Source organism: Drosophila suzukii, chromosome 3 (genome assembly GCF_043229965.1).
Source record: "Drosophila suzukii chromosome 3, CBGP_Dsuzu_IsoJpt1.0, whole genome shotgun sequence".
NCBI classification, from domain to species: domain Eukaryota; kingdom Metazoa; phylum Arthropoda; class Insecta; order Diptera; family Drosophilidae; genus Drosophila; species Drosophila suzukii.
Window position 1 is genome coordinate 49,454,950 of NC_092082.1, and position 20,779 is coordinate 49,475,728.

Here is a 20,779-nt window from a genome sequence, read left to right on the forward strand (position 1 = left end):
TCTCATTAAATCCACCAGATTTGCCCAATGCTTCGGCAAAGGTCCAAGAATCAGAATCAAACAATTTCCGTGCTCAATTTGCAAACAGGTTTAATGGGTTTAAAAATGAAAATAAATATCAGGGAAACAACTTACGATTTGATCAAAAACGACAGAAGAATAATACTAATAAAATGGGAAGTAATTGGAGTAATAAACAGAATTATAATTGGACACAAAAGGAAAATTTTTGGCAAAACGATAATAAAAATAACAATCAAAAGCAACAAGCCGCCGAGCCAATGGATGTTGATCCATCGATTCAACAGCCTAATTACAATCGGCAGCCGAATAATAATTGGCAGGTAAATAATAATCGAGGTAGATAAAATAATAATTGTTATCAAAATAATAATCGATCAAATAACTATCGCATAAGTCAAAATAGAGAGCAAACTCAAGGTCAGAAAAGGGAACCAGATGGAACAGTAAATCAGCCAGCTAATAAAGTAGCCAGATTAAATAATATCAACGAAGATCATTTTTTAGACCAGACCCCTACAGTGGAATGCTTTATTTAAATAGGAAAGACCAATAAACCAAGAAGCAGTTAAAGATTTTAATAGATACAGGAGCCACTGCTTGCTATATAAAAAGGGAATTTTCGAAAATAAAAATGAGTTATCAATATACAAAGGGGAAACTACAGTTCATGGGTATTCTATTATATGGTATTACCATATTATAAATATATTTGAAACAAGACAATTATTTTATGAAATCGAAGGATTAGAATCTGATTTGCTAATTGAATTTAATTTATTAAGAAAAATTGGAGCTATAATAAATATAGAAAAGGGAGTCTTGGAATATAAAGGGAAAACAGAAAAGTTAAAATATTATGATAATGAGAAAAAAAACGATATAAGTTTAATTGAAGAAAATAATATTCTTCCGTTAAAAGAATTTATTATAAAAAAATATTTTGATGATAAAAGTAACGAAAAGCTTTTGTGGAAAATAGTGAAAAAAGCTTGGGAACTAAAAATCCTGGGAGTGCCGACGTAGAAATATCCGTCAACAAAAATACAAATATCTTGGGAATTAAAAATCCTGAGAATGCCTACGTAGAAATATCCATCAATAAAAATACAAATACCTTGGGATTTAAAAATTCTGAGAGAGCCGACGTAGAAATATCCGTCAATAAAAATACAAATATATTGGGAATTAAAAAACCTGAGAGTGCCGACGAAGTAAATTCCGTCAAAAATCGAATAAATAAAAGCCCCTTAAAAAGTTAAAATTTCAAGCATGCCGTCGTTGAGTTATCCGACAAACAACAAATAAACAATATAGGTACTGATCAATTAGACGGACTAAAGGAAAAAATAGTTCACTATACTGAAAAAGAGCATTCAAAGATAAATATGCCAATTCCTTTTAAAACAGACATAAGGGGGGAAATAAATCTTATTCACGACAGGCCAATATACGGGAAACAATATCCATACGCTATATCTGTAACCGACTTCGTGAATAGCGAAATCAGTAGAATGTTAGCAGAAGAAATTATAAGGCCTAGTCGAAGCCCTTATAATTCACCAGTTCTGGTAGTCCCAAAGAAAGGAGAAAATCAAGACAGAAGCCGTAAATTAAGACTCGTTATTGACTTTAAAAAATTAAATGAAAGTACTATACCTGACAGGTACCCAATGCAAGACCCATCAGTAATTCTATCTAATTTGGGAAAAGCGGGTTATTTTTCAACAATAGATTTAGAATCAGGTTTTCATCAGATATTAATGAAAGAATCTGATGTGGAAAAAACATCCTTTTCAAGAAATAATGGAAAATACGAATTTTTAAGAATGCCATTCGGACTAACAAATGCACCAAGAATTTTTCAGAGAGCAATGGACGACATCCTCAGAGAACAAATAGGGAAGACATGTCATGTTATAATATTCTCAAACTCAATTGAACAACATTATAAAGACTTAAACAAAATTATAAATATATTACTAAGGGCAAACATGAAAATCTCTTTAGAAAAATCAAAGATTTTTAAACGCGAAACCTGTTTTCTATGATACATCGTATCTTATAACGTCATCAAGACAGACCCAGAAAAAATTAACACCATTATTATATATCCGCTTCCAAAAAATATTAGGGAACTAAGAAGTTTCTTAGGCCTTACGGGCTATTATAGAAAATTTGCTTTAAATTACGCCTCTATAACCAAACCTCTAACAAAATATCTTGGAGGTCATAATGGCAAAATTTCAAAAAGAATGTCAACAAAAATTTTAATTTAGCTAGATGACCTAGCTATTAAAGCTTTTAACGAGCTGAAAGAAAATCTCATTGCTCAAGTAGAATTAGTTCAACCGGATTATAATAAACAAGGAAGAACGCAATAGTCGAGTACCTCGATTATCAGATACCCGTTACTCAGCTCTAATGGGACCAAAGGGAAATGGAGATATGCAAGCAGCAAAGCGAGATTAAAATACGCCACCTACCGGCGGTAGACAGATTTAAGCGTTATGGGCGTTAGAGTGGGCGTGGCCAATTTTTTTTGGATCAATCGATAGGTACTGACGAGACCAATACATTTTAGTTAAAATTTTTTATCTAGCATGAAAACTGTGGGCGTCAAAGGTTTGGGCGGTTTGTGGGCGTTAGAGTGGGCGTGGCAAACATTTTTTTTGGGTCAATCAATAGGTATTGATGAGAACAATACATTTCAGTTAAAATTTTTATTCTAGCATCAAAACTGTATGAGCCACAGTTTTGTGCGGTTTGTGGTCGTAAGTGTGGGCGTGGCACATTGCTGAAACAAACTTGCGCTGCGTAAGAAGCTCACGAATCTGCACGCCAAATCGTTATAGCCTAGCTCTTATAGTTTCTGAGATCTCAGCGTTCATCCGGACAGATGGACATGGCTAGATCGACTCGGCTAGTGATCCTGATCAAGAATATATATACTTTATGGGGTCGGAAACGCTTCCTTCTGCCTGTTACATACTTTTCGGCGAATCTAGTATACCCTTTTACTCTACGAGTAACGGGTATAAAAATTTACCTTGACCACCGACGCTTCGGACGTCGCAATTGGTGCAGTATTATCTCAAGAAGGTAAACCAATTACTTTTATTTCAAAAACCTTGACTAAAACGGAACAAGTTTATGCAACTAAGAAGAAGGAACTTTTAGCCATAGTATGGGCTCTAAAAAATCTAAGAAACTACTTATACGGAGTGGTTGGAATTGAAATTCAAACCGATCATCAACCATTATCTTTCGCAATCTCTGATAAAAATCCTAGTATCGAAATGAAACGATGGTACTCCTTCATAGAAAGTTTCACTCAGTCGTTTATAAGCTAGGTACAACTAATGTAGTTGCAGACGCCCTATCAAGGATTCAGATCAACAACTTAACTGACAGTAACGAATCGGTCTCAGATCTAAACACTCAGCATTCAGCAGAGAGTAATTTTAGAATGTTATACAAGAAACCCGTAAACCCTTAAACAAGTTTAAGCAACAATTGCTATTAGCAACGGGGAGGTATACAATACATGAGTCGATTACTATATTCGAAAATACCAGACATATAATAGAATTTGACACTCCAGAAAATTTGATATCAATCTTAAGGAAATATATTCCTCCTAATTTAACGGAACGTATTCATTGTACTTTAGAGGAATATTTGGTCAAGATGTGGAAAATTCTGAAGACAGAGCACTTATAATCGAAGAAACACATTGCAGAGCCCACAGGGGACTTGACGAAAATTATAAACAAATCAGTAGATTGAATTATTGGCCAAACTTACTTACAAAATTAAAAGAATATATAAAAAATTGTAAAATTTGCAATGAAAACAAATATAACAGACACCCAATTAAAATTCCAATTGGAGAAGCCCCAATCCCGAGTAAGGAAGGCGAAAATTTACACATCGACATATATTACGCGCAAAGACTTACTTTCATAACTTGCATTGACGCTTACTCAAAATTTTTAGTAGTAAAAGAAATATAAAAAAAATTAAATATCGAAAACAAAGTAATGGAACTTCTTCAACAATTTCCTCAAGCCAAAGTAATAATGACCGATAATGAACCAAGCTTTACTTCGGCCCAATTTAAATCTGTAGCACAAAGGCGTGGTTTAACAGTACCTCAAACAGACAAGTTGAAAGGGCACATTCGACACTAACAGAATTAGCTCGATGCATTAAAGAAGAATTTAATTTAACCGACTATTTCCAAATAGTAACAAGAGCCGCTCAAGAATATAATCAAAGCATTCATTCTGCAACGAACCAAAAACCTTTTGACGTACTATATAATAAAATAGAGCACGATAACATTCCTTTAATTTTAAAAAATACACAAGAGAAAATGTTAGAAACACATAATGAAAACAGAAAAGATAAAGTAAATCACGAAAGAGAAATTTATGTTAGCTTTTTTTACCTTGTCCAGAAAATGTTTTATCAGATGCTCATACTACACCTTGTTTTATTAACAAAATCAGAAATAATTGACTATACAAGTCCCGAGTATCTTTTATTCAAGGACAATAAAGACGTATTGACGTACGATTCGTACGCAGAATTATTCCACGTAACTAACTAAAGTTTTTATAAAGAAATAATAAAATTGAAATCAGAAAATATAAAAAGGGATACTAATAAAAGGTCACAATGGGAAATTAAATATGACCTAGAAGTAATCGAATTAATTTTATCAATTCCAAACTGTGCAAAGAAATAGAATCTCTTTCTGATGATTTTATAAACGTTTTTATTGATCAAGATTTACCACTGCGAAAACATCGCTTACTTTTATTAACATTTGATCTGCAAAATTTAGTTGACACAATCACACTAGCAAATATTGACGTTTTTAATACCAAAATATTAAACAATGATGACATCATGGAAATATTAAAACATGAACAAAAACCAATAACTATTGCTGACTTAATGGACATCTCTGTTTTTAAAATCGCACAGCATAATGAACTTTTAATAATTAATATAAATTACCCAATAATAAAAAACAGATGCGAAATTTATCACGCTAGAGCGATTTCCCAAATCGATGGAAAACTAGTATTAAGCAATCAAGTCGCAAAATGCGCAAATTTGTTTTATGAAATGTCTAACTTTAAGAACGAACTGTTTAATAATTATTGCACTTTAAGTAATAAAAAAACTTGTTTTACCCGCTTATTAAAAGGTAAGAAATCCACTTGTAAAAAAATTTTAAAAAAAAAGAGAAAAAATAAAAAAATAGACATCATACAAGATGGTGCCCTTTTTATAAATGGTAACAATATTGTTAACAACTCCCATTTAAACGGTTCATTTTTGATAACATTTAATAGTACAACCGAAATTAATAATATTTCATATACCAATTTGGAAAACAACATTCCTAACTATTTAACTACGAACCACTTCAAAAATTATGAAATATCCGATTACATATTATCAAATAACTCAGAACATTCTTTAGATAATATCAACATTTTAAATCCTTTCATTAAAATTAATAATACTAAAATATCACTTACCTTTATATTATTAATTTTTTTATTATTATGTATTTGATTTTTTTACTTATTATGAAATACAAAAATTCTTTATTATTTGTAACCAAAAACCAACGGCCAGAACCAGAAAAATCTGTTAGCCAAGAAAATTTTTTAACAGAATTAATAGATCAATTAAATGAATTTCATATTGAATCGGGACGATCCATTTTAGAAGGCGGAGAGTTATCCAACCCGTGAAACAGTTCCACTTATGGAATTTATAAACAAATTTTCGAATTCAACCACAGCGACATTGCCTTTGCCTTTGCTTAAGATTCTGCCTTTGCCTTTTCCATTTACTTCGAGGGCCGCGCTTGACCGTCCTGCTAAGATAAATAAACCAATCGTAAAGTAAGCACAAGTTTCCGTTCGAAGCCCACAGTATTGCGATCTAAGTTCAAATCATATTGCGTTCCGATTTTCAATCAAATTGCATCGGTCAGCATAATTTCATTTCACAACGAGATGCGACAGTTTCAGCATAATCTTTTATTCTAAACAAAAATTAATGTTCTGGAACCTTAAGAAAGAAAAGCTTCTGGCCGAGGTTCATTAGATAAAGTTTTAGAATTAGGAGGCAGTCCTATTTTGTCCGAGACCGCGATCAGTTCGAAAGTTATAAATAAGTGTCTTGTATAAGTGATAAGAAATAAAAGGTTTAACACCAAGTATGATTAAACAATAAAATATATTTTTTAAGAAATATTACCAGTGACAAACTTATTTTACATACATATTTATACTGCGATAGTGCTGTTTTTTTTGTGTAACGTAGTTTTAATACCCGTTACTCGTAGAGTAAAAGGGTATACTAGATTCGTCGGAAAGTATGTAACAGGCAGAAGGAAGCGTTTCCGATCCCATAAAGTATATACGTTCTTGATCAGGATCCCCTGCCGAGTCGATCTAGCCATGTCCGTCTGTCCGTATGAACGTTGAGATCTCGGAAACTATAAGAGCTAGGCTATTGGGATTTGGCATGCAGGTTCCTGAGCTTCTTGTATGTATTAGTCTCGTCAATACCTATCGATTGGTCCAAAAAAAGTTTGCCACGCCCACTCTTACGCCCACAATGGCGCCTACAATGTTCATTGTAGAAACAAATTTTAGCTGAAAATATTAGTATCGTCGATACCTATCGGTTGACTAAAAAACAGGTTTGCTACGCCCACTTTAACGCCCATGACGCTTAAATATGTCTACCATATATTGAGATCTCGGGTAGGTGGCGTATTAAACGTATAAAACTCGCTTTGCTGCTTGCATATCTCCATTTCCCTTTGGTCCCTTTAGCTGAGTAACGGGTATCCGATAGTCGAAGTACTCGACTATAGCGCTCTTCCTTGTTTTTTTTATGTTTCACAATTTTGAATTACATTTTTTAAAAATCGGACGAGTATGTCATACAACTTTCATTGGATCGATCGGAAAATAATGGAAAAAATTATATGAATATAATTGTAGCATAGTTATATTTTATCATATTCTCTTCTACGGCAGTATAAAGCTATTTTTAAATATTTTAGTAATACGAAAATCTTTTATAAAAATAGTACTTCCATATAATAAAGCTGCCAAAAGAGGAATCGCAAGACATTTGTCAGAATAATAGCAACAAAACCATAATAGTTAGATTTCGGCAAAACGCGCTAGTAAATTTAAATTTTACTTTATCGCAATATTTCTGTAATTATTATTTAATTATCTATAAAATGAAAAGCCCTGTTTATTGATTGCTCCCATAGGATCGACTTGCAAGGGTAAATAAACTGCCATGTCAGTCTGTCTGTCCGTCTGTAGCAGCTTTGGTCGCTACGTTCAGATCATTCTCAATGATTGTGGGCCGACCAATTTTTGCAGTATTGAAGAAATTTTATGCCTTTATCCGTTTCTTGGCTCAGATAACTGTAGTATTTCCGTAGAGGATGAATTTTTTTGCAGACTCGACATTGGAAGGAAAATTGGGATAAGGAGCCAAATAGTCGGATGAATTTTTTTTTACGCGTTTGGGAGTTTCAGGCGCTTAGAAGACTTTCGATGAAAAGAATGAAATTCTGCGTGCGATTAAGGTGGACATTGGCACAGGAGCTTCGAGTTAGGTCGAAGTCTTGGTAGAAGTGTTGGATGAAACAACGTACGATGCCGATATTGATAACTGAATCCGTTGTGGGGGCTTGTGCTATTACCAAGTGAATAGCCAGATGCAAAACAATTCGACTGCTTGTCTTGGATTTATGCTGAAAGATCATTTACCGTTGTTTGTAGGAAGCATCGACATATACGGTTCGTTTTTAAACACAGATCACAGCCTTTTTTGTTTTAGAACTACCCTTGTATAAAAGGAAATTTTTTTTTGGAATTTCTTGAAACTGTGGAATAAGCTTTGGCACTAGTTTTTGAATTAAAGTGGAACACTTTTACGACGGGCCTTATACTCAAATTTCCTTTTAATATTGGTCCCGGAAAGTCGGCCTTAAGAGATTATCCCCGAGAAAACTACTAATGTTGTCATGACGGAATATAATTTATGTTTAATTAATTTTGGTCAATTAAAAAATGTGGATCTTAAATACAGAATTAAGTCAAAGGAAACTGGGTAGAATATAATTTTGGAACCATAAGAAATTCGTATAAATATACGATCACAGGGGAGCGTTTGGAGAAGATTTTACTAAGCTGGATTTAATTTTGAGAAAATCTGTTGACCGGAAATAGTTTAGCGTGGGCCCAAGAAATTATTATTCAATTAATAAATTAATACGAAAGAGGAAGATTAGTAAAATATGGTCATACTGACGCAGGGATGGACAAAAAACGATAATTATTAATATCATAGAATTTCGAATTTTTGTTAAAAGTTACGGTCTTTAATTTTGTCTACTTGGGAGGAAACTGGAGGAAACGTAATCAAATGAGCTGACCTTCTGAAATGTTAGTTTTTTAATCATAATAACTTAATGCAAAAACAAAAAATTTTTTATTTTGACGTTTTTGCGATGCGCAAGGACCTCACATTTTTAGTAAACGTAACTTCCATTCCTAAGTTTGTCAACTTTTTGTTCTGACCGAAGAAAGGAAATCAAGATAACCTTATTAAACCAACTCAAAGTAGTCTGTAGCATTTCTTTTTTCTGAATCCAAAAGGACCTTGTTCGGTCTCCGAGCAATCGATTTCTTTTTTCTACTTTTTTGTATAAGCTGTCCAGCAGACTTAAATTTATTATGCGGTCTTCATAATAAAATAGCGATTGTACTTTAAATTTGTGCAAGTGCGAGCGAGCGAGATGCGGACATCTGGATAAAACTGCAGCATGACACTGCCTTCAGACATAACTCACCCTTTTGACGTGAACAGTAAATACCTATCGATTTAACTAAAAAAAACTCCCACGTTAATATTTAGGATGAAGAATGTAGACTCCAAGGATTCTTGCGGAGCTCAAGTTTGATTCAGCAAAGTTCAATGTCCGTTTTACCGCTCACAAACCACCATAGCTTTGATGCTAAAATACCAATTTTAACAGAAATGTACAGGCTTATTCAGTACTTATCGATTGATACAACACATGCGAAATTATTCAAATCGAACCATAGATAGGTACGGTTGAGGATAAGTGTCTTCTAGTCCACCAAATTACAGCACCTAGGGAACCTTGTTAATACAAATTATGTCAACATTTCTCGACCTAAATAGTCGTTTAAGGGAAGCGAAGTATGTTGTAATGTGTATGCCTTGTATGGCTTTGCAATTCGGAAGAGTGTATTTACCTAGGATACAGAAACGTTCAAAATTGTGCATTGGGGAGAAACACAGGAGGAGCCCAAAGTTCTTCTCCTCGTCTACCTATTTACAGCTGAGCCAGTAGTTGTTGGATTCGAATCCTAGCCTGCCAACACGGGTCTTCGTTCTATTGTAAAAGAGTTATGGATCTTCCGGATAATATTTAAGGAAGAGAATATCGTTCGTGTCTATTAATCTCTATAGCGACTAAATAAGTAAGCCAACTACGCTGCAGGCAATGCAGCTGTGCAATTGTCAAAACTGTAATACACTTAATCTATTTATCACATTTTTCACAGTTAAGTATCCGCAGTACCAAAAGGACACAGACTCCAAGATTTAATATATACCAAAATGTTCATAAAAAGAAATCGTTTCAAAAACACAAAGAAACGGCCCCTTTATAATAAAATTTTGAGCAGTCCAGTCGAAAAATCCATCGTCGACTGCCGGCCACCCCCTACAAGCTTTCAATAAATGCAAAGTGCCAACGAGTTTCAATAATGTTGGAAGGCTTTTAATGGCTTCTTAAAGTTGACTTAGAGTCTATAGGGGTGATGTACTGAGGGGGTAGGTTTACTTTAGTAGAGAGTGCAATTAATTTGACAATGGGCATTGTCAAGTGACCAGACCGTGCCTAATGGTCAATGTGGCGTTCGTATCCTTAAACATTTTTAAGTGCAAAAAATTATTAAAACGGACCATTAGTAAATAAGTAGCACTGGTTACCTGAGTAATGGGTACGTGATAGTCGTGGCACTCGACTAAAGCGCTTTCTTTTTCATTGATTTTGGTTTTGTTTAACTTACCTCATCGTCGAGATCTTTAACCAAATTATTCATTTCATCATTTATTTCTTCAATAAGTGGATGGCCAATTGTTGTGTCTGATTCACCTAAAAATGCGAATATATTATCCAAGTCAACGCTGTCTTGTTGGATTAAAGATTCAGTTGAACTCTTTTTAGAGTTAATATCTTTGTCAAATGGCTTTGGTAAATTTTGAGCACTATCTGATATATGAGCCAGCACGGTTATTTCCTCTTGTATTAATCTGAAAATTTAAACAAAAGAAGGTGTAATGGATGTGAGCTTAAATTTGTTTTTCTTTTAATAACCATGATAAGGTTGTGTGTAACGGAGTGAAGAGTCGAAAGCGATCATATAAAGTATATATGCATAATCTTGATCGATATCACGAGCCTAACGCAGCTTTATAGCTATCGACTTGAAGCTTTCACAATCGTAGTTAAATATGAGCAGGAAGTTTAAGTTTCGGGAGGGATCCCATCTAACACCCATATTATAAAGACTTAAAAGGTACGATCAGAATAAAATGGAAATCTTACGCTATTCCTAGAGATAGTTTTAATGATTTCCGTTTATTTGTCTTTTTTCATTGGAAGTTCTCTTTCCACTGACGGTCGTTGGTTAGTGCTTCCAACTTATTCTAAGTATCAATATGCTGGTTACAATCTACTGTCCTTATTATATTTAAATAATAGTATTTATACCCGTTACTCGTAGAGTAAAAGGGTATTCTAGAATCATCGAAAAGTATGTAACAGGTAGAAGGAACTGATTCCGACCACATTAAGTATTTTTATTCTTGATCAGGATCACTAGACGAGGCGATCTAGCCCTGTCCGTATGTCCGTATGTACGCTGTGATCTCGGAAACTATAAGAGCTGCAGTACTGGGACTTGTCATGCAGATTCTAGAGATTCCTGCGCAGCGCAAGTTTGTTTTGTCAGTGTGCCACGCCCACTCTAAGGTCCACAAACCGCCCAAAACGGTGGCTCCTACAGTTTTAATGCTAGAATACAAATTTAAACTGCATTGTATTGTTCTCATAAATACCTGTCGATTGATTTGTGGGCGTTAAAGGGGGCGTGGCAATTTTTTGTTAGCTCAATCGATAGGTATTGGCGAGAATAATACATTTCAGTTAAACATTTTTTTCTTGCATAAAAATTATGGGCGCCACAGGTTTGGGCGATTTGTGTGTGAGCGTGGCATACTCGCGAAACAACCATGCACTGCGTACAAGGCTACGGAATGTAAATGTGAAATCTCAATTCTCTATATTTGATAGTTCTGAGACGATCTCAATGTGAGCGGCCTTCCCGGCGAAGACAACAAAAATTGCGATGTAGCTTTTAACGGGCAATTTGCTTCAATCACGTAGATAGGTGTGCACCGGTCCGCAGAAGTCTATCCGACACCGAGCAAATGGTCTTGACAGTAAGCCCATCGACTGGGAGGTCGCCCATAACTTGTTGCAGCAACTTAGGTTCACGATCAAAAATTCTAACCGCATCAGTACCACCAGGACCTTCGGACCAGCGAGGTAGTTTCTTAGGTGTAGGTGGGTTACGTAATGGACGGCACATTATTTGTTCGTACCCAAAGGTGCTCAACATGACCAGCACCCAACAAATCAAGAAGTAGCCAAGTTGGGAACAGTACCAGGCGCTTAGTAGCACCCACTGCATATGAGAACTGCGGATCAGCATATTATATGTCGCACTAACTCGCCGTCTCACCGACTCAACGGCACACTGACCCGCCAATGCAGTCAGCACGTTGCAGTGTCAGTACCAGGCACTCAGTAGCACCCACTCCATATGAGAATATGCTGATCAGAATATTATAATCTCACAAACTCACCGTCTCACCGACTCAACGGCACACTGACGCGCCAATGCAGTCAGCTCATGTTGCAGTCTTAGCCGAGCCAACTGCACCATAATCATAATTCCCTGACCTACTTTAGAATATAGCTTATTTCACTAATCGTTACACTAAGCTTCCGTGTTCCAAGTAGTATATAATCATGTATCGAGTGAAGAATAAATCAGTTATCAACGCATCTCATAACTCTGAAGGATTTGCCTTAGCTGCCAGCCTTAGGCCAGATTGATGTGATTCCATGTTGCGAAGGGCTTCCAAGACAATATTTCATTGCACCGGGAATGCTGATTCCCATTTTTCTGAAGTTACAACTTCCATGTCCAGATTGCCGTGGACATCAGGAGGCCATAATGTCTGCGGATTTGACAGAAACTTAGGTCCGTGGAACCAGGCTGAATTGGTGAGTTCTGAAAGTTTACATCCTCTGGAGACTAAGTCAGCTGGATTGCACAGTGCTGGAACGAATCCAGCCAGTCTGGCAAAAATTCTTGAATGTCGGATATTCGGTTGCTGCCAAAGGTGGAAAGAGTAGCAGAATGTTGTCGAACCCAATGGATTACCAATTGTGAATCTGTCCACAGAAAGGTATCGGGCAAGTGTTTAAGAAAATCGGATCTTATCTGAGCTCGAGGTGCGGCAGCATCTTTTTTTTCGTTGGTGCCACACGTGACCTTGTGGTGATTAAATGAACTTCACCATGGCCATCAGAATGCAATGTTCTTGCATAAATGCAACATCCATATCTCCTTATTGAGGCGTCGCTGGAGACGTGAAGTTGTACCTCATTTGTATGGGGCTGCAAGAAAACACGTGGAATAAGCAGAGAATCCAATTGCTGCAGACATGACAAGAACGATACCTATTCTTCTTGGAGTGTCATTGGGAATGATTCATCCCATTGTAGTTTAAGCAGCCAAATTGGGCAGCCAAACGCGGGATAAGCAGAGAATCCACGTGCTGCAGCGAAGACAAGAACGATAGCTATGCTTGTTGGAGTGCCATTGGGACTGATTCATCATATTGTAGTTTAAGTAGCCAAATTTCCTATAGAAGGATTTTCGCCACCATAATGATAGGCAAGATGAGTCCCAGCAGATCGAAGAAGGATGGGGATATCGAAAGAACGGGTCGCTTTGTGGTCCCTAACGGAGTTGCACTGCGGTTGAAAGGGAACTTAAAGCTGTCTTCTGGTTGATCCTACTGTAGCCCCATTGTGCTTGTCGTCGCGTACTTGTCGAGATTTAGATCCTTGACCGTTGGATCATTAACGAAGTCCTGTTGGTTAGAGTTCCATTTTGCAAGATCCATCTTGCAGGCTTTGAGGATAGCGATGACTGAATCTTTCTCAATTCGTCCACATAAAAACATGATGTTACCGCTTCAGCAAAAATTTTATGTGACCTTGCGATCTGAGGCAAGCTGCGAATTGGTAGATACGTCGCTGATGCGGTGCTTTAAGTAACGGTGTTAAGTCGTTATGGCTTCTCCATAAGATATACTGAAATGTGCGATGCGCCGGGTCGATCAGTACCTGTTGGTACATTTTGATTACATCGGCAGTTATAACATAACGATGAGTCCTGAGCATTATTTCGAGTAGAAAAAAAATGGGTTGAGATTTGTAGGAGCTTGTTGGGCACCAGGCGTCAAGGACTACTCTTAGATTCGTTGACGTATAAAGTAGAGGAGGTTCGTTGAGAAGAGGGCAAGTTACTAACTCCATGTGTCCCAAACGCACATGCTCTTCCGTGAACCTTGAGTACTCAGCTTGAAGGTTTGGGTTTCGGCTTAAAAAACGTTCGAATGTTTTGTATTGTGCTGGAGTAAGTGTCCGTAGTGGAAATATCTTCTATGCGCCATAAAAGTTCCAAGCTCAGATTGATTGAATTGACTTCGAGGGCATGGCCTTGATTGCCAGTGCGCCAATACGCCAGCATTGGGAGATGTGGACCCAACTTGAAAATCTCTGATCGACCTGCGGAGTATTTTCTGGCAGGTTGATAGGCGATCCTGGAGGTTATACAGCATTCGATCAGAAATTCTGCTTCACCGAATCGCGACTTGACATAGTTCGGAGATAAAGTTGATTTGCGATCACGAGTTCAGTAGGGCCCGTCCTGGCACGTAGTTCCCCACATCGTCCTGTACCAGTATTATGGCTGTAGCCAGAATGATTTGGTCGTAGTGGGTATCCACGTGTGCGTGAGTGATGGCTTCAGCGACATGATGCGGAGGTGGCGCGTGAATCGGAGTTGGCCGCCTGGGATTTCTTGATTCCTGTCCCGACGGGTTGAACTGAAGCATGGTGTAAAGCAGCCGTGAGCGTAATCTGCACTTACTTCCAAGGCAGATTGCGCACAATAATTTAGTCTGGGCAGCTTGAAGGCGTTGAGCCGGGGTCGTGCCTTGGAGTCGCAAACATCTAAAAATCCCGTGATCCCTGCCAGAAGCTGTGCCCCATCCGTGGAGCATTCCAAGAGGGAAGTGTTGCGAACGTAACATATTCATTCCAAAGCAGTTGGGATCCCTTATCCACATTTTTCATGACGATGGCAATCAGCATAGCTTGAGCTATCTGCACTTCGGATCCTCACGATCGCTATGAGTTAAACAACGCTGGCACGTTGTCTACTTTCACTACTTTCAATAACTATAGTTGGCAAGTTGAATTGTGACGCAATGTTATCCAGATATACGATGGTCGGGTTATCGTACCAGCTCTTTAGGCTAAGTAAGCCTTACTATAGTTCTCTGTGGTGACCTGAAACGCCTTAATGGTTTCAAGGGCTGCGCCTCTGAGACAGTCTGTGAGATGGTTAAATTTCTCGGTCGGTAATAGCGATTCCTGCTGGTCTACTACTTCCTGGAACGAAGTAATGAAGTTCCAGTAGTCGGCGACTTTACAGACGAGTTTTACCCGCGCTTTAATAGCGTCTCTAAGATTTATGGTCACCCTTACAGCGATAAATAGATCTTCCAGCTCGGCGCGGTAGTTCACATGTTCCTCGGTTGAGTCGAGCGCCTCGATTTCGGTTTGAATGGCCATGATTTGTTTGAAATAGGCCTCTACAATGGTTAGCCAACACTTGAGTTTGGACGGCGTCAGGGACTTGGACGACTTGGGGCTCCTCCGTCTTTTCGTCCTTGACGACTGCGGTTCCCATGCGAAAAATATATTAGATCGCCTTTGTTTTAATGATTCTAGTGTCGTGGGACACATGGTTATTGTGGATCGGTTCAAAATCGCCTTTATTATGTGTGTGACTAATTTTATAAATCAGAGCTTCGATGTTTGAGTATGAACGTGTTCTGCCAACTTATGTAGCCAAGAATTTGGCAACGCTGTGGTTTTCGAAAGAACCAGTTCGAAATTGATGCGTTGCTTGGTGGCTGGTATTGACAGCCTTAGTGAATTTATGCATGTACAATGGACTTCTTAAGCCGAAAGCACTGAATTGCCGTCAGAATGAGAACAATGGAAACTCATTGGGGTGAGCGCTTTGTCGTAGTTGGCACTGGTGGCGTGGTCTTACCGTTGCCGCGTTACGTAATCCGGCAAACGTTTTTCAGGCTTAAGATGATGTTATTGACGAGGCGATGAAGGGTCGGCTCCGCGTTCAGGAATGTAGTTGGCGTAGCTGACTGGGAACAGCGTAGGGTGAAACGGATCTTCTGAGCAACCCGCGCCTTCCAACGATGACGTCGGGGTTTTTTTTTTTTTTTTTTTTTTTTATTAAATAAGCTTTAATATATACAAGAATATAAGTGGTAGAAGAAGAGAAGAGGTAGAAAAAGTTCCGATCCCGCGGGACTGCCGCAAAGCTATACTTCGCGGGACGGATGGCGGTCAGGTTGCCGCTCGTCCTTATAACTCCATGCGTCGACTCCGTTCTCGACGCCTAAGATCCTTCAGGATGCCAGCGGCCATGTTGGCTATCGCGTCCCACTTGCTTTGATTTTCCAGCATGCAGCTGATCACGTTGTCCGCTGTCAGGTTACATACGATTGTCGTTTCAGCTTCGGCTCGGTTCCTATCGTATAGGGGGCAGATGAATAGCGCGTGCTCCGCGTCTTCGATGCTTCCTGTGCCGCAGTGGTCGCAGTAGGGGTTTGGCTCGTGCTTAAACCTATGCAGGTATTCCTTAAAGCATCCGTGCCCGGAGATCATCTGCGTGAGGTAGAAGTCTACCTGTCCGTGTCGCCTCTGCAGCCAGGGGGTTAGACTGGGAATTAGCCTGTGCGTCCACCGCCCTGTGGTCGCATTGTTCCACCTCATTTGCCATGCCTCGATCGTGTTACCGCGTTGGGTCCTGCTTCCTCTGCTCCCAGTTCTTCGTTCTGCCGCCAGCAGGTCTATCGGTATAGTACCGGCTACCACTAGCGCGGCTTCCTCAGATACCGTGCAGAAGCTGCTTGTGATGCGCAGTGCGCAGCGTCTGTAGACAGCTTTGCACTGGCGGCTGTATGATGCGGTCTTCATAGCCTCGGCCCATATGGGCGCGGCGTACATTATGATAGATGTCACCACTGTCGCTATAATCCTTCTGCTGTGCTGCTTTGGTCCTCGAGTATTGGCCATCATCCTTGAGATGGCTGCAGTCGATCTGGATGCTTTGGCTGCGGCATACGATAGGTGCGTCTTAAACGATAACCTGTGGTCGATCAGTACTCCAAGATACTTGATTGAGGCGCTTGTTTCTATTAGAGTTGATCCGACTCGTATTGTGGCCTTCTCCACAGTCTTCCTGCTGCTTATGAGCACTGCCTCCGTTTTGTGCTCGGAGACTGCTAACGCGTTGTCTGTGAGCCAGCACATAAGGGTGTCTATCGAGAGGCTGCATCTATCCGTGATCTCATCGAGGGTTTTCGCTACCGTTACCAGCGCTATGTCGTCCGCAAATCCCACAACTGTGCATCCTTCGGGTAGTACCTGCCTTAGGATCCCGTCGTACATGACGTTCCACAGTATCGGGCCCAGGACTGAGCCTTGAGGTACTCCTCCTGTCACCAGGTACTCGTGCTCTCCGGCATCAGGCTTGTTGTTTCTGACGTCGGGGTGTGCTGCCGTGTTTGCGGATGCGAGTGTGCGTGGCGCGTTAGGTGAACGGCAAGCAGCGCAACACAAATTACGTAACAAAGATATCGTAACATAACAACGTCCATGCTTCACTTTAAGCGGTCTGATTAATGCGATTATTTTTAATATTTTAAATTGGATGCAGCATGAGCGTTTTCCTAAGCCACATGAGACTGATTGGAGTCGAGGTTTAAGTTTAGTTAGTGAAGCAAAAACAGCCGTCTTCTCGCGTTACCAAACGTGAACTCTTTTATTCGTACGTCGTATAATAGCCTTCGTGGCCAGAGTGGTGTATTACATGGCAGAGATGACTTGAAATTTAACGCAGAGATCGTAGCTAGATTAACATATTAGATAAATACACTTCAAAAATTACATGTGTGCTTATAGTTTGATCTGAGTTTTATTGTTCTGTTTGTTCTAAATAACTTTTTGCTATATTATTTATCTTAAACGGAGTAAATGCATCGGCTACAACCTTTGTTGTTTTTGAAAGAATATTATCTTTTCATTTCTACATTTGGATTTACAGTTTGTCAAATAATTCTTTGCAAAAGGAAAAATGTCATGAAAATTCATTTTAAAGGAGTTACTTAATTTTTTCTTTTATATTATGGTTAAGGTGCTTAATATCTACAATTAAAAATAAAAAACAAAACATATTTTAGCATGCAACTAAGAAAAAAACAACAAAAACAAAAAGTGGGATAGTAATCAGTAGTCAATTAATTCTTTGCAAAATGTAAACAGAAGCTAAAGAGAGACAGAAAACAAATTAGGCGGTAACTACATTTCGAGAAAAATGAACACGTTCGTTTTTGTTATGTTCTTATCTCCCGTGATCATTACGATTTAACTATTGACAAGTGCACAAGTGAAAAATATTAAAAATAAACCCGCAAACTACACTTAGGCAGTTGGCCCTGGACTTAAAAAATGATTGAAATAGAACAGTGAGCCACGAGACCATCAGAAAAGTTATAAAGACACACAAAAACTCTTCCCATGTAGCCAGAAAGAAACCTATGCTTTCTGCTATTAACATCGATAGGCAGCTAAAATGTTTTATTGCTAATGTTAACAGGCCGGCGGAGTACTGGAATGAAGTCATTTTTGTGATGAGACCAAAATAATGTTATACTATTATGATGGACCCAGCAAGGTTTGGAGAAAGACCAACATAGTCTTTAAACAGAAGAATATCATACCAACAGTGAAGTTTGGAAAGCTATCCGTAATGGTTTGGGGATGTATTTCATCCAAGGGCGTCGGAGAACTCCCAATTTTTAACGACAACCAAAGAATTTTATTTGGACATTTTGAAAAAATAATTGACCAAGAGCGTCATTGATTTTGGCTTCATCAACTTTCAAAACCAAAATAAGCTTCAGTACAAGCTTTATCGAGCCAACGACCCCAAGCCCAAAACGTGGATTAGCAGGAACTGGCTGATGTATAACTGCAGCAAAGTAATTGACGCTCCTGCCCAGAGTCCTGACGTGAACACCATCGAAAATTTGTGGGCTTTGCTAAAGAAGAAATTGGCTAAACGCGGACCCACCAATAAAAATGCATTAATCAAAGCGATTCAAGAGGAATGGAAGAAAATACCTGAGTATTATGACTTAAATCAACTTATTCAATCTATGCCTCGTCGCCTGAATACTGTCTTGGATGCCAAAGGATACCAAATATTAGAAAAATAACCGTTATATTTTATATGTTTCGTTTCGAATTCCTCCAATGTTTACATTTTGCAAAGAAATATTTGAAAACTGTATATCGATAATTGTGAATGATAAAAACTTACGGTTAATTTGTATTTCTATGCCATTTACTCCACAGAAATCATTTCGCGGATTTTTGAAGGCCCAGACTACAGCTTTTTTTTTATTTGTGAAGTTGTTCCGTTGTATTTTTGTTTAGAATTTAAGGTTATTGACTTATTTTCTTGTAAGAATACCACCACGATAGCTTCTTCTGAGTCCCCTGTCGTTAAAATGGATTATACCCGTTACTCGTAGAGTAAAAAATCAGGCAAAAGGAAGCGTTCGACTCGGCTAGTGACCCCGATCAAGAATGTTGTTTGTGCGTAACCGAAGAAGACACTCGCAAGACGATCGTGTCGCGGCAATGGTAATGATGGTTACTTCGATGTCGGATCTTAGGCGATGCGGGAACTGCGTTGAGGTTAAGCTAGCGTAGGGTAGCTGATAATTGACATGGTGTATTACGAGCCCTATTCCCGGAGGTAGAAAGGAGAGCTGCGGAGTTATGAGTTGCGTTGATAACTGATTTGTTCTTCATTTGATACATGTTTATATACTACTTGGAACACGGAAGCTTAGTGTAATGATTAGTGAAATAAGCTTTATTCTAAAGTAGGTCAGGGAATTTTGATTACGGTAGCAGTGGCATAGTTGACTCGGCTGACACAGCAAAATGTGCTGACTGCATTGGCGGGTCAATGTGCCGCTGAGCCGGTGAAACGGTGAGTTAGTGAGACATATAATATGCTGATCAGCAATTCTCATCTGCAGTGAGTGCTACTGAGCGCCTGGTACTGTTCGCAACTTGGCTACTGCTTGATTTGTTGGGTGCTGGTCATGTTGAGCACCCTTAGGTACGAACAAATATAAATACCTTATGGGGTCGGAAACGCTTCCTTATGCCTGTTTCATACATTCCGATGAATCTAGTATACCCTTGTACTCTACGAGTAACGGGTATAAAAATTTAACTAGATTGAATGATGATTATTTACATTAAATAGTTCCTATAAGAATGACTTTAGATGACCAAAAAAGTTTGATAATTTATTGAATTGTTCTATTTATCAAAAAGTTTTAGGAACTGATAAAGTTAGAGATCATTGTCATTTCACAGGTCGCTTTAAAGGGTCTGCCCACTCTACATGTAATTTGATTATAAAATAAACAAATTTATACCAGTAGGTTTTCATAATTTTCGAAAAACGACTGTCATTTATTTATTCAAGACTTAGGAAACATTCCCGGTGAAATTTCCCTCATACCAATAAATAAGGAAAACTATATTTCTGGTTCAGAAAAAACAAGGGAGAACGCTATAGTCGAGTACCTCGACTTTCAGATACCCGTTACTCAGCGAAAGGGACCAAAGGGAAGTGGAGATATGCAAGCAGTAAAGCGAGATTGAAATGCGCCACCTACCCGCGATCTCAATATATGGTTATGTGCGCGGTAGACAGATTTAGGCACTATGGGTAGGCGTGGCAAATTTTTTTTGGGGTCAATCGAAAGGTATTGACGAAATGAAAATCTGCGTATGATTCAATAATAAGTACATCAATGGAAACCTTGTAAAGAAAGAAATCATGGTTCGTGTTATCCAAAATTTCGGATTGTGTTTTAGCTACCAGCAATAATAAGTACATTATTGATATCATTATCTGTAATTTGAAACAAATTATTTAATATTATCTTTATGAATCGTAGGGTTTCTGTTATTTATAATAACTTTATTTTGGAGATTTTCCTTTACTACTTGTTTTTTATATCTAGAGTTAAGCTTGTTTCTTTTCCCGTTTTTCTTTTCGTTAATTACATCTCCTACGTGGTAGTTCTTATTTTGTCTATCTTTACTGTG

General features: G+C 38.3%; 1 protein-coding gene across 9 annotated transcripts in view; it reads right to left on the reverse strand.

Moving 5' to 3' along the window:
- The window catches only part of Myo81F (Myosin 81F), a 2,624,640-nt gene that overhangs the window by 839,976 nt on the left and 1,763,885 nt on the right, over positions 1-20,779 (reverse strand). For 8 of the 9 annotated variants that reach the window (XM_070995759.1, XM_070995757.1, XM_070995758.1 and 5 more), the window contains one exon: positions 10,191-10,434. The exons of the other annotated variant lie outside the window; for it this stretch is intronic. In XM_070995759.1, the coding sequence (XP_070851860.1) occupies positions 10,191-10,434 (244 nt within the window). The remainder of the gene's footprint in view (positions 1-10,190; positions 10,435-20,779) is intronic. 9 annotated transcript variants of the gene reach the window in all.